The sequence below is a fragment of the Schistocerca serialis genome, chromosome 4 (assembly GCF_023864345.2).
Source record: "Schistocerca serialis cubense isolate TAMUIC-IGC-003099 chromosome 4, iqSchSeri2.2, whole genome shotgun sequence".
Classification (NCBI taxonomy): domain Eukaryota; kingdom Metazoa; phylum Arthropoda; class Insecta; order Orthoptera; family Acrididae; genus Schistocerca; species Schistocerca serialis.
Window position 1 is genome coordinate 902,262,615 of NC_064641.1, and position 19,139 is coordinate 902,281,753.

Here is a 19,139-nt window from a genome sequence, read left to right on the forward strand (position 1 = left end):
CTCAGCGCGTTACGTTTAAGACCTGTTACTTACCATAACATCAGGTGTAGAAGTATAAACCGGAATATCCCTATAGATGGTGCTAGCCGTCAGTGCAGGGCGCATGAGACAGCGTATGCAGCGCCATCTGCTTCCTGTAACAGCTGACGACGAATGATAGCACACAGTAACCCAAATTCCATACATCGATATATGTTTCAAACCCGTCAACACGTCGAGTTTTGTGTCTACGAACTACGATTTTCAGAGAGCATTGTTTTTCTGTTATCGTTTGAAGAAATCGAATGCTTGTCGAAGCTTTCGGTGAACATGTTTCAAGTGGTTCAAAACATTCAACAGTGGTGATTATGACGTGAGAAACAACGAACGCGGGAAGTCACCGAAAAAGTTCGAAGACAACGAATTGCTGTTATTACTGGATGAAGATAATAATCAAACTCAACAGGAACTCGCAGAATAATTGAATGTGATTCCTTTTCGGCTGAAGGGTATCGGAAAGGTGCAGAGGGTGGGCCAATGGGTTTCACATCAACTGAATGAAAGACAGCAAGCAAACTGAAACACCACTTATGAAATGCTGCACGCCAGATGCAAAAGAAAGTCGTTTCTCCATCGAATAGTGACAGACGATGAAAAATGGATATTTTTGGGACTCCTAAGCGTCGTGAATCATGGGTGAATCCAGGAAAACCATCGACATCCACTGTAAGACAATGCTCTGTGTTTGGTGGGAGCAGAAGTGTGTCATCTATAAAGTACTGCTAAAATCTGATGAAACAGTTAACACTGATCGCTACCAATAGCAAATGATCGATATAGACAGGGCGTTACGTGAAAAACGACCGGAATATGGAAAAAGGCAACACAAAGTCATATGGCTCCATGCTAACGCATCATCACACGCAGCAAAACAGGTTAGGGAAACGACAGAGGCGTTCAGTTGGGAAATGCTAGTGCATGCAGCCTATTGTCCAGACTCTACTCCGTCCTGGGGTCATCTATTTGCATCAATGGGACACGCTCTTGCTGAACTCCGCTTCAATCCGTATGAAAATGTACGAAAATGGCTCGTTGACTGGTTCGCTTCAAAAGAAGAACAGCTTTTTGGCGTGGCATTCATAGCTTTCCGGAGAGATGGGAGAAATGTATAAATAACAACGCAGAATATTTTGAATAAAACATCGTCTATCAGTTTCAGACAGCAGACGCGTAATTATTGCAACCAAATTTCGATTTCATACTTGTGCATCTGTCGCTTACGGTAACGCCTATGGCTTCTCGTTGTCTTTGAAGGGTGTCTCCGTGCAGATATCTTTACATACCGGTCCTGAGCTGCTGTAGTGTTGCGTGGACGTCCTTCACAATGTCGATACTCTATTTATGCGCTTCCTGGAACGTTTTCCACCGTCTGGAGACAACGCTTTGATTAAAGTGAACAATGTTCGCAACTTCACCTTGTCTCATGTTTTGTCCCATGAGTGTGATGATTTTGATACAGTCTGCTATGGAGAGCCTGTTCCGTGGAATTCTGCTGCACTGCGAGGCACACGGACCACTTTGCATTCATAAGTACTCAGCTCTGGTGTACTGTATATGTTTACAAGTCGTGATTGCACGGCTCCGGATGAGGCAGAGTGGCAACGAGTTCGCATTATGTACACAACCACATTCCTATATAAACACAGCAAGAATGTCCATAGCGACTATCGATCGGTAATTTGGAAATATGCTTAACTGTTTTTGGTGAGTGTAATTTGTTTCTTATCTCTCGCTGACGGCAATTTGAAAACTTCTCCGTGTAATCAATGGGTCGACAGATTTCATTAGCCACTTGTCTCGACTTTTCGTTTATATTATCTCTTATCTGCTATCATCTGAGCTAATATGAGCTCATAGCTTTTCATTGGCGAATATTATTTTTTAGTTTCATCTGACTTGTTATAAAATTGTCGGTAGGTGGTTCAGTGAACAGCGGAGTACTTAAAACGACATTTATTTATTGTGAGTCCCAGAAGAAGGTGAGTTTATCGGTACTGTGTGTATCTTAATGCATTTGGCATACTTCTATTTCAGTGTATTGCCATTGTTTGCCACTTGAACCGTTCTTGATATTGCATGATACCTCGTGTGGGAGGGAGAAAGAGGTGTGAATTTTTATTTAAATTCTATAAATGAAATGAGAGAAGTGCTGTTCAACATATAAGTGGTTTATTCAGTGAAACTCCATTAAACTGTATATGCAATAATTACAGAAATTTTATCAAATTCATTTAACAATCACTCACAAATCATTCAAATAATGACAAACAAAAATAAAAAATTTTGGTCGCCAGATACTGTAGAAAGTACCAAATAAAAAACAACAAATAGAATTGAATTGGCACCAAGAGCTCACAAAAAGTGAATTGTATAAGGTGCCTGCCCTGGTATTTGCCTTTTAACATGAGCATTGTATGACTTCATTCTAATTTAACATATAAATAAATTACGCGATACGTGTTGACCTGGTGTATTAAATGAGGTAGGAATAAAAAAAAAAACAGCTGAACATATGATTCTCTTAACGGGCCAATGGTGATTACTGTGCCTTGCGTCTGTATGAGCATCTAATACATTGCAAAGAAATTGAAGAAAGCGAAAGAAGAATGCGCAGCTAGGAAGGAGGGCGTTTTCTGTGTTACCATGTTCATAGCGTGGTCGGTGTGGCGGTGGAGTCGGCTGATTGCGTGCGGCTGCATCAAGACTCTGCCGGCGATGTAGCTGGTAGCGTCTAACATTCCCTAAGCTGAAAATAGTGACCGAAACCTGGTACTGGAAGTTATCATTACTGGACGATGGTATGCGTCCATCTGCAAGTGCAAACCTACGTGAACTGCATTAAAAGGAGCTCAAATCTGTTCTAACAGTACCACCGTCATCTTACATGTAGTAAATCAAAATGATCCTGAGTTAAGCTCTTAATAATGCGCACAGTTAGTGAATCTCGCCCACTTGGATCTAACAAACTTTGCTCTCTATGCTGTTTGCGACAAATGCAAAGTGCATTGTTTCATGACAAGCGATATGAGAGTCGTTGCCACTTATCGGAAGCAGTCAAGAGTGAACTCTTGCCACCTCAGAAGCAAAATTCGGAATGCCCAAATACTAGTGCACTCCTCGCACCTGGAGAGAGATAGCCGCTCCCCTCCAGCGTCTTGTCTCCGCCCTTCCGCAAATTACGTAGCTCGTACTATTTTCCAAAGCCAACGTTAGATTCTTGCCAATGAAGAAGTCCCTTTCAAAATTTCCTCCCTCCCTGCCGTCGCATTCCGCGAGGAAAAAAGAGCCATACTCTGTGTGAGACAGAGTACACAAATAAACCAAGACTTCTCCCTTTGAGTATTACCGCTACGTTCCCAGGTGTTCTGCTCGCGGGAAACGACCAAAATTCCCCGGGCTACGTGAGATTCTTGGACACCCAAGTCGTACTGTTGCTATTCAACTCGCCGCTCTGTCCGTGTTACCTAGAATCGTGGCAAAGCTGTTTTTCGCTGTGAAGCGTGCCGACATGGGCGCGCGACCGCCGCTCGCCCGTGGGCGCACTACCTGTGTCCACCTGGTCGCCGGGTTTCCCAGCTAGGAACGCATCAGAAGAATTCCTTTCATGCACAAAGTGTACCAAGTTTGCAAAGAGAAGAATCATAGCCCTTTACCGGTGCTTAATGACACAGTAATTCACCTCCATCTCACTTCATGTATTACAATAAACTAATAACTGAATTTAAAAGCAATTATCTCCATTAATTATAAACATGAAAAGCTTTGACGCTTTTCAATATGACCATTAGTTTTCTACAGATCGACAAGAGCTAGTTGGACAAACACATTTATTTCTTTTCTTGACCCTCTCACTCTGCTTGCGACTTCTTAAATCTATAATTCCTTTAACGCTATGGGTCTATAGTTGCTGTGAGTAATGGACAAGGCTCTACTTACCTCTCTTCATATTTCTATAGTAAAAGCACGACTCAATTTTAGTCCTCTTTTTAGTACATTTATAGGAATCTGAATTCTTCAATTTGACAAATATTTTTTACGAATAAAGTGAACACAAACAGAGATGCAAACTGTGCACAACAGCAATAGTGTGTAGCAGCTTAGTATTATTTAGTGTGCAGTTAAATTACTAACTTCAGAAGTCTAAATGACCTCTTACTTCATTTCTCGTGTGACTTAATAATGTTCATCATCTCCCTTTCGTGAAATAACTATAAACGTTAATCAGTACTACAGAAACGCATATTTATATTCCAGTTCGCAATAGACAGGGTGTTTCAAAATGAACATAGCGGTTTTAAGGCTTCATAGCATTTATTACATTCAGCTTACATTATTATAAAAATACATTAATTAAAAGAACAACTGAAATAGTTTTCCTTACAAATATTCAATGTGAGCATTATTCGTCACACATCGAGCTGATAGGTTAGTTCTTCCAAAACCTCGATACACCCATCAATGTCTGAGGTCATTGTTGCAACAACTGTTTCAATCCCGTTTCTGAAGTCAGTACAACTGCCTGTAGCGCAGGTAGGTACACACGATCCTTTATGAATCACAAAGGTAAAAATCGCTTGGCATCAGATCAGGTGACGGTGGAGGTCATGCGTTACAAACTCTTTCATCCAGCCACCCCTTGAAACCAACGTTCTTCAACCTATCGTGTAGTGTGTCATGCCAGAGACGGCACAACATCTGGCTCCCAAATAAAGTTGTGTGGTTCAGCTTCTTCCAGTATAAAGAAAGAGCCATAGTTGTAACGCATCAAGATACGAAGCACCAGCTACAGTTGCTGCAGAGAAAAAGAAAGGATCATAAACTTTCCGCTCTAAAATGACCCAAGGAGCTTTTAATTTAGGCAAGTCTCGTTTCAACTGTGCGATCTCGAGGGGATTTTGTGACCCCCAGACACACACATTATGTGTGTTCATATATCCACTTTTGTCATCACTGAAGACGGCACGATCCAGAAAAGCTTCATGGTCATGCGGATGCACCAACATTTTGTTTGCAAAGATGGAAAGTAGACCGTAATCTGTAGGCTTTAGAGCTTGTGACAAGTTTACAAATCAAAATACTTGAGCTACTCTTTCATTTGATGTACTATTTGTAATTGTAGGTTGGATGAAATACACTCATGCTCATAAATTAAGTATAATTGCAGAATGTGGTGCCACACAACGTGGCGTTACACAAAACTGGCGCTAATAGCATAGGCACATAGGGAAAACAAACGACACAGATCTGTAAGTCCATGGTATTGGTGACAAGTTGAGAATACCGTCCTGAAAAACATGTTCTACAAAACGCCACTGTTTCCTGCGCATGTACGCCGACATCAATATGGGATACGATCACCATGCACAACTGGTTAGCATACTGTGGATCAGGTGGTCGAGCAGCTGCTGGGGTACAACCTCCCATTCTTGCACCAGTGCCTGTAGGAGCTCCTGAAGTGTGCTAGGGGTTTGAAGACATGCAGCGATACTTCGACCGAGAGCATCCCAGACCTGCTCAATGGGGTTTAAGTCTGGAGAATGGGCAGGCCACTACATTCATCTGATATCTTCTGTTTCAAGGTGCTCCTCCATGATGGCAGCTCGGTGAGGCCGTGCGTTTTCGTCCGTCAGGAGGAAGGTGGCTGCCACTGCAACCCTGAAAAGGCGGACATACTGATGCAAAATGAGGTCCCGCTACACCTGACCTGTTACAGTTCCTCTGTCAAAGACATGCAGGGGTGTACTGGCACCAGTCATAATCCCACCCCCCACCATCAAACCACGACCTCCACACAGGTCCCTTTCATGGACATTAAGGGGTTGGAATCTGGTTACTGGTTCACGCCAGATGAAAACCAGGCGAGGATCACTGTTCAGACTATACCTGGACTCGTCCATGAACATAACCTGTGTCCACTGTTCCAATGACCATCTACTGTGTTCTTGAAATCAGGCGTTACGGGCTCTGCTGTGACCATGGGTGAGTGGAATGCACCTTGCAGGTCTCCAGGCTTATAAACCACGTCTGTTCAGTCGTCTGTAGACTGTCTGGAACAACTATTCCAGTAGCTGCGGTACGGTCCCGAGCGAGGCTACCTGCAATAATCTGTGGCCGTCTGCGGCCACTGATGGTGAGATATCGGTCTTCTTGTGGTGTTGTACACTGTGGACGTCGCGTACTGTAGCGCCTTGACAAGTTTCCTGTCTGCTGTAATCGTTGCCATAATCCTGAGATCACACTTTGTGGCACACTGAGGGCCCGTGCTACGATCTGCTGTGTTTGACCAGCCTCCAGTCACCCTAGTATTCTACCCCTCTTAACGTCATCAATGTGTGTTCTTTTAGCCATTTTCAACACACAGTCACCATTTGCACGTCTGGAAACGTCTGCAAACTTACTCACTCACTACACCGTACTCTCACATGCATCGACACACCTCTGCATATGTGGACTGCTGCCAGCGCCACCGTGCGACGACCGCAGGTCAAATGCACCGCATGGTCATACCCCGAGGTGATTTAAACCCGCAAACCACCCACCTGAGTGTTGTTTCACCATGTACCAGCATTATCCTTAATTTATGAGCATGAGTGTAAATGCAACAACGTATTAAAACAGGTATATTCCTTTTGAAACACCCCGTACTTAATGTGCTGTGACTTTTTGCAACTGTGTGCAGTTTGTTAGGCTGCTCACTACTCATTACTCTGATGCAAATCGAGGCCTACGTGAAAGACAGGCCGCGGCAATTGCGTCACGAAGGTAGGGCTGAACTCGCTGGATCAGTTCAGCTAAGCACACAGAATGCGTTTCTAAGACCGTTAACTCGCACCTGGGTGTGTACGCATTAACGAGAATTGCACCTGGTACTAGAATCTGCTATTATGAAGTCTTACTGATTAACAGAACTACAACAAAATTATGATCAATACTCCAACTATATGTTATAAAGGCTTGTTTATAACATTTGGTCTCTTCTGCTTAATAGTCCTCATTTCCTACTAGAGGTGATGCCTTTTGCAACTGATAATCGTTTTGGCTTGATTGTATTTTTATTGTAATCCAGTACAGCCGTAACAAATTATTAGTAGGCCTATGGGACAGCCGATTATTGCAGGAATAATTACAGTGAGACTTCATAATAGCGTATTCCAGTAGAAACTGCATTTCTCGTTTGTATGTAATATCTAGTTACGTGTTATTAGATGTAGAAACGCAGTTTGTCTGCTGAATTGAGCTAGCGAGCGAAATCAGGCCTACCTTCGTGAAGTACTCGCCGCGGCCTGTCTTTCTTGTAGGCCTGGGTTGAAAATGGAGCTATTAACAGCTCTGAGGGATGTAGTAGTGAAGGCAGCAGAGGATCAAGTAGGTAAAGAGACGAGGGCTAGTAGAAATCCTTGGGTAAACGAAGAAATGTTGAATTTAACTGACGAAAGGAGAAAATATAAAAATGCAGTAGATGAAGCAGGCAAATGAGATCGACAGGAAGTGCAAAATGGCTAAGCAGGGATGGCTCGAGGGCAAATGCAAGGATGTAGAGGCTTATCTCACCAGGGGTAAGATAGATACTGCCTACAGGAGAATTAAAGAGACCTTTGGAGAAAAGAGAACCACTTTACGAATATCAAGAACTCAGATGGAAACACAGTTCAAAGCAAAGAAGGGAAAGCAGGAAGCTGCCAGTACCTCGTCTCCTACCTTCCAAACTTTACTGAAGCTCTCCTGCGAACCTTGCAGAACTATCACTCCTGAAGGAAAGGATATTGCGGAGACATGGCTTAGCCACAGCATGGGGGTGCTAGTTCGGTAAGGTTCGCAGGAGTGTTTCTGTAAAGTTTGGAAGGTTGGAGACGAGGTACTGGCAGAAGTAAAGCTCTGAGGAAGGGGCGTGAGTAGTGTCCGGGTAGCTCAGTTGGTAGAGCACTTGTCCGTGAAAGGCAAAGGTCCCGAGTTCGAGTCTCGCTCCGGCACACAGTTTTAATCTGCCAGGAAGTTTCATATCAGCGCATACTCCGCTGTAGAGTGAAAATTTCATTCTAGAAACATCCCCCAGTCTGTGGCTAAGCCATGTTTCCGCAATATCCTTTCTTTCGGGAGTGCTAGTTCTGCAAGGTTCGCAGGAGAGCTTCTGTAAAATTTGGAAGGTAGGAGACGAGGTACTGGCAGAAGTAAAGCTGTGAGGACGGGGCGTGGGTCGTGTCCGGGTAGTTCAGTTAGTAGAGCACTTGTCCGCGAAAGGCAAAGGCCCCGAGTTCGAGTCTCGGTCCAGCACACTGTTTTATTCTGCCAGGAAGTTTCATTTCAGCGCACACTCCGCTGTAGAGTGAAAATTTCATTCTAGGAACATTCCATTAGAACTACTGACGGCCTTGGGAGAGCCAGTCTTGAGAAAACTCTACCATCTGGTGAGCAAGATGTATGAGAAAGGAGAAATACCCTCAGACTTCAAGAAGTATATAATAATTCCAATCCCAAAGAAAGCAGGTGTTGACAGATGTGAAAATTACCGAACTATCACTTGAATAAGTAACAGCTGCAAAATACTAACACTAATTCTTTACCGACGAATGGAAAAACTGGTAGAAGCCGAACTCGGTGAAGATCAGTTTCGATTCTGTAGAAATATTGGAACGCGTTAGGCAATGCTGATCTTACGACTTATTCTAGAAGAAAGATTAAGGAAAGGCAAACCCACGTTTCAAGCATTTGTAGACAGGTGGCAGGGGTAAAATACAGGGAGCGAAAGGCTATTTACATTATGTACAGAAACTAGATGGCAGTTATAAGAATCAAGGGGCATGAAAGGCAACCAGTGGTTGGGAAGGGAGTGAGACAGGGCTGTAGCCGCTCCCCGATGTTATTCAATCTTTATATTGAGCAAGCAGTAAAGGAAATAATAGAAAAATTCGGAGTAGGTATTAAAGGGCTCCGGAAAGGCTCAAAATCATGAAAAGTTCAATTTTTACTTTTCTGCGTTTTCTGAATCTGCAGACTATTACCTTTTAATAGATATATAATTTATTCAATTCCGAAGACTACAACTATTTTTAAATTTTTTTTGAAATGTGTTCTACATGGGCGTGATCCACTGTGGCGCTGTTAAACTGCTGTCAAATGGTGTTATTATTAACGTCCGTGTTCATCAGGTAGATTTTAGTGATGTGAGATAAAGTATGTGTTGTGGCTAACCTGTCATGGTTCAATATATATCGCTGGTGTGATTGTCGATTGTTTCATGTTTATTTACTCTGTCGTTATCTCGAAAATATTCGTAATTAATTCTGTTTCTTGAGTCTCTGTTTTGTTGAAGTATAATAATGCGTAAAAGTAAAGTTATTAGAAATCCTCTGAAGGCTTTTAAGAAAAGGAGGAATGTTGGAAAGCCAAAGGTATGTGTTATTACTGTAAACAATAAAGACGATAACCAAGTGAGTGAACCTAACCTCTCAAGTACACCTGCCCATAGCAGTCAAAGTGGGAAAGAAAATACTTCACAGAAGAAGCTTGGTTCAATGAGTGAAAACTATGAATGTTTTATGGGCGAATCGGATGTGAATGAAATATTTGATATGTCGGTTCTCAAAGGAATTTTTTTCAAACTGTGTAAGATGTATTCATTGTAGTGAAGTTAGTCTGGAACTCTCCATAATAAAGCACGTAGGACTTGCTAGTGAAATACAACTGAAATGTGATAGGTGTTCATACATGACCACCTTTTGGAACAGTGTTGCAGTAACTGCAACTGAAGAAAATGGTAGCAAAATCTACGAACACAACAACGAGCGATGCTTGCTTTAGACAAGGAACGCCTTCGGGCTGCAGACCGGGCTGTAAAGAGTGTAGAAATACAAGCAAGAGTAAACAGGAGGAGGAACAAGAGGAAGCTGGAAGAGGAGTTTGCCGAGGATGAAGATAATCCATCCTATGGACCTGGAATGCACTAAAAAGTTAATCCAATCTTTGTCGCTCGATTCCCAAAACTTTTATTTTCTCATACTAATTACATGTTTTCTAAGGATCTTCCAAACATATTTGTTTCAAACTTTCAGTAAATGTTACACAGTACCATCTGCATAATTTAACACAGCCTTTTTCAAAAAACTGTATATTTTTGAATAGATAAATAAAAAATTGCTAAAAAAATTTGTGAATTTTCATTACAATTGAAAAAAATCATCTTTAATAACTGAACTAAAATTTTGTAAAATCCCTGTGTTAAGTTGTAGCCCATATTCCAATAAATAATCAGTAAAAAGTTCAACTTACTACCTCAAATACTTTGTGAGGAAAGATGTAATTTATAAGCGTTATTTTAACATTGCAAGTATAGGGCGTTCCGGAGCCCCTTAAAATCCATGGAGAAGAAATAAAAACTTTGAGGTTCGCCAATGACATTGTAATTCTGCCAGACACAACAAAGGACTTTGAAGAGCAGTTGAATGGAATGGACAGTGTCTTGAAAGGAGGATATAAGATGAACATCAACCAAATCAAAACGAGGATAATGGAATGTAGTCGAATTAAGTCGGGTGGGCTGAGGGAATCAGATTAGGAAAAGAGGACAAAGTAGTAAAGGAGTTTTGCTATTTGAGGATCAAAATAGTTGATGATAGTCGAAGTAGAGAAGATATAAGACGAGACTGGCAATGGCAAGGAAAGCGTTTCTGAAGAAGAGAAATTTGTTAACATCGAGTATAGATTTAAGTGTCAGGAAGTCGTTTCGAAAAGTATTTGTATGGAGTGTAGCCATGTATGGAAGTGAAACATGGACAATAAATAGTTTGGACAAGAAGATGGTGATGGTGGTTAGTGTTTAACGTCCCGTCGACAACGAGGTCATTAGAGACGGAGCGCAAGCTCGGGTTAGGGAAGGATTGGGAAGGATATCGGCCGTGCCCTTTCAAAGGAACCATCCCGGCATTTGCATGAAACGATTTAGGGAAATCACGGAAAACCTAAATCAGGACGGCCGGAGACGGGATTGAACCGTCGTCCTCCCGAATGCGAGTCCAGTGTGCTAACCACTGCGCCACCTCGCTCGGTGGACAAGAAGAGAATAGAAGCTTTCGAAATGTGGTGCTACAGAAGAATGGTGAAGATTAGATGGGTATATCACATAACTAATGAGGAGGTATGGAACATAATTGGGGAGGAGTTTGTGGCACAAGTTGACAAGAAGAAGGGACCGGTTGGTAGGACATGTTCTGAGGCATCAAGGGATCACAAATTTAGCATTGGAGGTCAGAGTGGAGGGTAAAAATCGTAGAGGGAGACCAAGAAATTAATATAATAAGCAGATTCAGAAGGATGTAGGTTGCAGTAAGTACTGGGAGATGAAGAAGCTTGCACAGGGTAGAGTAGCATGGAGAGCTGCAACAAACCAGCCTCAGGACTGAAGACCACAACAACAATTAAGAGCTACATCCGTCTTCAGGCGGACTGTAGGCGCTCTAGAGCCTGGAGCTTACACGTCGCATACAGATGGCGGGGAAAAGTGCATCGAGAGAAATCGTGTTCTCAGGAGATTAAACATGGCAAGATTCTGACTGAGGAGTGTAATACAAGACGAGAACCAGTGTTGCTAATCATTGTAGATAAGCCACGAACATTTCATGTACCAGAGAACCGATTCCATTACCACTTGAGATACCGTTGTGAATACATGTGTCATACAAATACTTAGTTGACAAATGTCGTGGGATAGCGATATGTACATATACAAATGGCGGTATTACGCGAGGCATAACAGGGCAGAGCATTAGCGGACTTGTCATTTGTACTCAGATGATACATGTGAAAAGATTTGCCACATGATTTTGGCAGCACGACTGAAAGTAACAGAGTTTGATCGTGGAATGGTAGTTGGGGCCAGATGCATGGAGCATTCCGTTTCGGAAATCATACCAAATTTCAGACAATACCGACGGAGAATGCAGTGGCCTATGGCCTTCACGACCTAGATCAGCGGTGTTAGAGTGCAGTCGTCAGTGCTAGCAGATAAGCAACACTGCGTGAAACAACAGCATTAATGAATGTTGAACGTACGAAGAACGTATCCGGTTGGACACTGCGGCGAAATTTGGCATTAATGGGCCTCGGCAGCTGACTACCGAAGCGAGTGCCTTTGCTGATAGCACGACATCGCATGCAGCGCGTCCTCTATGCCTTGACCATATACATTGGACCCTAGAAGACTATAAAACCGTGGCCTTGTCAGATAAGCCCCGATTTCTGTAGGTAACAGCTGATGATAGGGTCCGTATTTGGCGAACACCTCACGAAGCCATGGACCCAAGTTTTGAACAAAGCGCTGTGCAGGTTGGTGGTGGCTCCATAATGATGTGAGCTGTGTTTACATTGAGTGGACTGGTCCTTTCGTCCAACTGAATCGGCCATTGACTGGAAATAGTTACGTTCGGCTCCTTCGAGATCATTTGCAGTCGCCGCGCGGGATTAGGCGAGCGGTCGCAGGCGCTGCAGTCATGGACTGAGCGGCTGATCCCGGCGGAGGTTCGAGTTCTCCCTCGGGCATGGGCGTGTCTGTTTGTCCTTAGGATAATTTATGTAAAGTAGTGTGTGAGCTTAGGGACTGATGGCCTTAGCAGTTATGTCCCATAAGGTTTCACACAAATTTGAACATTTTGAACATTTGCAGTCATTCATCGACTTCATGTTCCCAAACACCGATGTTATATCTCCCCTCCACTGCTGTTCGTGGTTTGTTTGAAGAATGCTCAGAACAATTCATGCCACGTCGAGTTTCTGGAACGACCTGTTGAGTACATGCCACGTCGATTTGCTGCACTACCTTGGGTAAAAAGACGTCTGGTACATTATTAGGACTTTTGCCACCTCATTGTGTATCACAGAAAACCTTATAGCGTTGTATGTGTTTGAATTAAATGTAAATGACATTCTAAATTATTTTGGTCATTCTGTTAGTTTCTTATTGAAACAACGAAGAAGGTACGGATTTTTACATATATTACACTTAAATGCATTTGATATCTTTTGGGAATTTGGAACTTCAAGCTGCAGTACACTTTATACTTTATTTCGGTCGGAACATCTCACTGACAATCATATGTGGTTTGTAGGTATAGTCTATCGCCTCATTTTCAACATTAATCAAAGTAGTAATTTATTTCAAATATTCTGAGTTTATCACCAGATGTTATCCATATTAAATAACCATCTGACCTCCAAGAACAAGGCATGCTCCAATGTTAAAATGAAACTGTGAGACGTGGAATCACTCAGAAAAAAAAAAAGCGTTGTGGCAATATAAACCACTGACAGGGCTGGATTTTATTCAGCTGTTATTATTGCTTTCTCACACTCAAAATTGACACTGTCGCAGTCGAATGTTAGATGATTTAAGTCGTTTCCACTGACAGCGACATAAATGGGAAACATATGTGTCAGTGATCTGAGGAATTCCTTAAAGTTTTCAATTATATCTGTGGGGCCTCCGTAGCTTCTTTACACCAACGCTTATGATTAGTTCCCTAGACAGTCTCGCGCAGAAATCAGTTTCTCCAACGGTGGAATTTTATTTCTTGTCTACTTCAAGGGATAACGAATCTTCACTTCCAGTTATCCTATCGTTTCTATAATATTCTGAGACTGTGCCAAAATAAATAAATAGTTTATTAATTTACTAATGAAAACGGCTGGAATGAGGGGCCACACTGAAATATTCGCGGCGGTAAGTAGAAAACTATTGTAACTGTAACGCTCTTGTATATATCATAGTGAGGAAAACAAATGTCAGACTGCGGTTCACTAGTAGAATTACGAGGGTTAAAAAGGAAATGATATGGATGGGAAATGTGTGCCACTGTAATTTGTGCTGTCAGTTATACAAGTGCGTGTTTAAAATTACACTTTGAAAGAAACTTGCAGGCATATTAAAAGAGTATGGCAGACGTACGAACTTTGGATAGGGGATGAGGTACTGGAGGAGATAAAACTGTGGGAGGAGACTGCAAATTGTGCGTGAGTAGCATGCGTAAGGGATCGATCACAGTTTCGAGTCCTTGTCCGGGACACAGTCTTAATCCGCCAGGAAGGTTTAAATTAGCGCACACTCCGCTGCAGAAAGAAAATTCATTCTGAAAAACGTTTAAAATGTTTAAAAGTCTTTCACTTGCATGGCTAGAGGAGCTGCCTAACTGACTGGATTCGATCAATGGATGGATCATCATCAACAACTTTACACGTCCTCACTCCATGGCCGGACACGTCTGAGACCTAATCAGAATCCTAGTGCCAGATATTGGTGTTTAAAATTTCGTACCCCGTCAGGACACGAACGAGCGTTCGAAAAGTCGACTACAAATATCGATCGAATAATCGTTGTGTTAGCGAGACTCATTTGGTAGTGTATTCTGAAATTGTTTAGCGCCTTGTCCCAAAAATATAATCTCTCGATACTGAGAGAACAGTGCAGAAAAATGGGTATTTCGAACACAACCGCGTTACTGGGTACGCTCAGCTGACCTACACTAATTTCTAAGCGTGTTCCTTCAGTACAGGCTCAGAAACCGTAAGTCAGTTGTCAAATATAAGTACCGCACAACATGGCACAGAAACTGACAGTGGTGCGATTGAGGGAGCAGTAGGTGCCGTTATCTACGTCTGTAGTAACTGTATCCGGTTGCGTTTATTCCACTTGAGCAGCTGTGGAGTATATTTACAGGACAAACACTTCTCCCGCAGAGAGATAAACTCAGCACTGAGGCTGTCGAAAGAAGAAAGAGACTAGCCAGTGAGAAATAAATCTATTGTGTATATCGACGAATCATCCTCAAATACAGATGACATAATCCCGAAAGGAATCGAAGTAAGGAATTGAGTGAAGTAGTTCAGCCTCGACGTCGAATAAAAAAAGCTCCTCAGATAATGTGAAAAATCGTACATCTTTAAATGATACATTCGTAACTGCGTGTTTCACGAAGGAATGCTGTCTGAACGTCATGTGCAGGAAGAACATTAATTATTCTGAGGTACCACTAGCATTTCTTCCGTAGGGCGTAGTTGGTAGGAAACTTCACCAGTCTTCTGATGCAATCATCCAAAATTTTCCTTCTTAAGTCAATCTCTTTACCTCAGATACCACTTACTATCCAATATCAGCATTTATTTGTAGTAGGTATTTCATTCACTCTCTTGACCTACAATCCTTACTGCCTACACCTTCCTCTTGAACCATGGAAGTTATTCCCTGATGTCTCAACATATATCCTATGATCCTATACCTTCCTTATAGTGAGTGATTATCAAGTATTCCTTTCCTCGCCGATTCCGTGAGGAGCTTCCTCATTTCCTATCGGTCCACTTATTTTTCAGTTACCTGCAATATCATCAAATCTCAAACGCTTCCATTTTCTCCTTTCTCGATTTTCCTGACGTTGTTTGGTGGAACTGACCGTGAATTGAAGCTACCAGCACAAATACTATCGTCCATAATTTACGGAATGTCAAGGGGTGCATGCCGGCGGGTTCTGCCCAGTAAAAGGGGCTGGGTTTGTTGCGTCTCATGTTGTGCACAGCAGCAAATGTTACCACCGTTCTGTTAGTTTTCTGACGACAACTGTGTAAGACTGAAAGTAAGGTAAGGAATACATGTATGGATTATATTTCTACGACTAATACATGTGCTTTTCAGTTCTGAGGAAGTGGTGTATTGTATGAGAGAGAATTCTGCCATAATACAAAGAAAAGAAAAAGAAAACCCAAGATACATCAATAATTGATATGTTTACTGTGGTGAAACTCAAGAAAATCGGGAAACATTTGGCAGAGCACAAAACAAATGCGAAAATGGAGCTTCAGACAAAGAATTTATATTCTAAATGAAGAATAATGGTCCTTAGACATATGACCAAAGACGTTAATAAGTTTTATCGTATTCTGCGTGATATATTGGTAAAATAGGCATGGCTCTAGAGCTCTTTTGGAAGAAATAATTTCTGGCAAGTGTATTTGTACTCGTATGTAACGTCAGAATATTCCTCATGGGCAATGAAAGTTGATAACAAATAATCTGATTGTTTCCATGAGGTACCTGAACTAGCTAAACGTAAACAATTATTACCAGTCAGAATCAGTGCCAGGAAATACGAAATACTGCTCAGCTGGTTTGCTGCAACATAGTCAACAATCAGTACCTGCCATCTCAGAGCATGCATTGTGATTGCCACCTTGTCAACACCTAGGAGTGTAAACTTGATGTTATAGTTAACGTAACACTACCAATATGTGTGTCTGAAGGAAAGATTTCTCTTTAAGTTTAATCTCTTCAGAGCAAGGTGTTAAGTGATAATGAACAGGCTTATTGACATCAATTTACAAATAAAAACGGTCCAAATCAGGTTTTACAGATTTGAAAACCATATTCATTTACTCTAATTACGTTCCTACAGTCAGTGCACCTAACTTTTACATTTTATTGATTTCAGTTGCTTCAGTAGGCTGCAGTTTCTAAATTAGTACGTCTCAATGCAGTCCTGTGCACTCCAGCGAATGGTCTGTGCCTGTAATTAACAAATAAAGTTCATGTAAGTTTGGTCTCAAAGCTGAAACGAGCCATAGAGCCATCACCCCATGAAATATTCATACGATGTGGGAGTATGAAGTTTTCATAGTAACATTCATTGTTACACTGTTTCAGGTAGTGCATTACCAGGAGCTGACCAACTCTCCGAAAGCGGTTAATCATGGCAAGAGCGTGGTTCACGTCGTATCTCCTGCTGCCAGTTTTGCTTGTAGTACATGCTGCAATCGTCCACGTCCAGACCACAGCACCGCCAAACATTATTTTCATCCTGGCGGATGATCTGGTAAGAGGGGCGCTGAAATATTATGCATTTAGACATAACAACAAATAGTTACTTGAACACTACTATTATTACAATTAGGAGTGTATGGTAATTTAAAAAAGAAGAAAATTCCGGAAACTTAGGTCTTATGAAACTATACCACTAATTCATGTCCTTTAAAAAACTAAACTCCGACCCAACAGGCCATGAAGGCCCATCGGCACTGACCGGCCGCCGTGTCATCCTCAGCCCACAGGCGGCACTGGAGGCAGATACGGAGGAGCATTTGGTCAGCACACCGCTCTACCGGCTGTTTGTCAGTTTACGAGACCGGAACCGCTACTTCTCAACCAAGCAGCTCCTCAGTTTGCTGCACGAGGGATGAGTGCGTCCCGCTTGCCAACAGCACTCGGCAGACCTGTTGGTCACTCAAATTCATGTCCTCTACTGCAGTGTAAAAGGCAATGAAGAAATGCAGTACTGACAGACACCGTCTATCAAAGAATTTATAGGCTTGGTTGAAATCCCATTTGGAAAGCAATTACATTAATGGTTGTTAATTATGGAACAGAAGAAAGAAGTTGAGATCTCAATGGAAACCTCCATAGTCACTCAAGAATCTGGTCCACTGCTTTAAGTGTAGACTGCACTCACGCCACTGTAGAGTCATTCTGGTGGTGACATAAAACAGGTACATGCTTTGTGAATGAATCACTTACTTAAACTGAATCCTGAATTGGCATATGTCTGGTTGTTACGACGTACATAACATCTGATTTTCTTGTCATTGTCCCTGGTACAAGAATCGATCATTAGTGGCCACACATTAATGTGTGATCTCTCGTGCAGTCGTATTAAAGTGATGAAGGGACGCAATGTCGATATCGTTTGCTGGAGCAAGCCAACTGTACTGCGTCTCTAGATTTCAACACCGTACAAACGTCTCCTCCTCGTGACTGTATGTGGTGTTAATAGCCTGTTCTATCTGTATGAAACAAACCGTATGTGTCACACATGATGTGACATTAAACAGATCAAACCGTTCACCGTGCTCTAAATGTACTGTCTGATCTGAGGTGTCTGGATACTCCTATGTAAAGAGGAACTCACAATGAGGTGTTACGAGAGGCCGACCTGCCAAAGTAAAAGGAAGTGGAGAGTGTTGTGTTGTCGCTCAGGACGCAGTGAGATCAGTGTGGGTCTGGCAGTAGAGCTCGCTGACTTCGATTGTGGACTCCCCATTGGAAGAAATCCATCAGGAACATAGCAGCTCTCTTAAATATACCAATTTCGACTGCTTATGATGTAACTATGAAGGCGAAACGCGATGGAACAACCACAGCTAAACCAAGACGAGGTAGGTCAAGTGTACTGACGGATAGGGACCTTACTGCATTGCGGAGGACGATTGAAAAAAATCACGTGAAATTAGCTGAATGACTCATTCGTGAGTATCGAAGTGCTGCCAACAGTCCAGCTCCCACACTGTGCTTAGGGAGCTAAAAAGTGTGGAGTCCAGTGGTCAAGCAGCTCCTCATAAGCCACACAATTCCGCAGTCAGTGCTGTGTGACTCTTGCAATGGCGTAAAGATCGACAGCACCGGACAGTGAATGACTGGAAACGAGAGATATGGAGTTATGAATCACGCTGCACCGTGTAGCGGTTCGATGGAGAGTTTGGATTTGACAAATGGCTGGAGAATGCTGTCAGCCACCACGTGGTGGAGAACGGAGGAGGTGGTGCTGCGCTATGTCGTTATTTTCCGTGGTTAAGGTGTGGTCCCCTTACTACGTTTAAGACGACGTTAATGCGAATAGTTATGGACACATGTTACACCATTGTGTATTGCTTACAGTAGAGGAACATTTCAGTGCTGATGATTGTTTGCAAAATCATGAGAGTGCTCACTCTGATAGAGCAGCATCTGTGAGACAAGGGTTTGAGGACACTGAAATCGACTGGTCTGCCCCGAGTGCCGATTTGAACAAAATGCAACACCTTAGGAATGAGTTAGAACCTGGACTTCTCTGTGGACCCCAGCGCCAAAGTCAGTACCATCTCTGGTTCGAACTCTTGAGAAAGAATGGGGTGCCATTTCTCCACAGAGATTTGGAGACATCATTTGAAGTGTGCTCCGCAGAGCAGAAGCCATAAGGATGAATGATGCACACACCCCATATTACTGTGCACAAATATGCTTATAGATCAGATACTGTTAATTGTTACTGAAACAAAATTAGCACTAGTGATACGAAATGTTATCTCTCCCGAAGTCT

At 42.4% G+C, this 19,139-nt stretch overlaps 1 protein-coding gene across 1 annotated transcript in view; it reads left to right on the forward strand.

Annotated features, from left to right (window-relative positions):
- Window positions 1-16,760: 16,760 nt before the first annotated feature.
- The window catches only part of LOC126474837 (arylsulfatase B-like), a 111,882-nt gene continuing 109,503 nt past the window's right edge, over window positions 16,761-19,139 (forward strand). Inside the window, exon 1 of the mRNA XM_050102314.1 lies at window positions 16,761-16,883. Within this exon, the coding sequence (XP_049958271.1) occupies window positions 16,761-16,883 (123 nt within the window). The remainder of the gene's footprint in view (window positions 16,884-19,139) is intronic.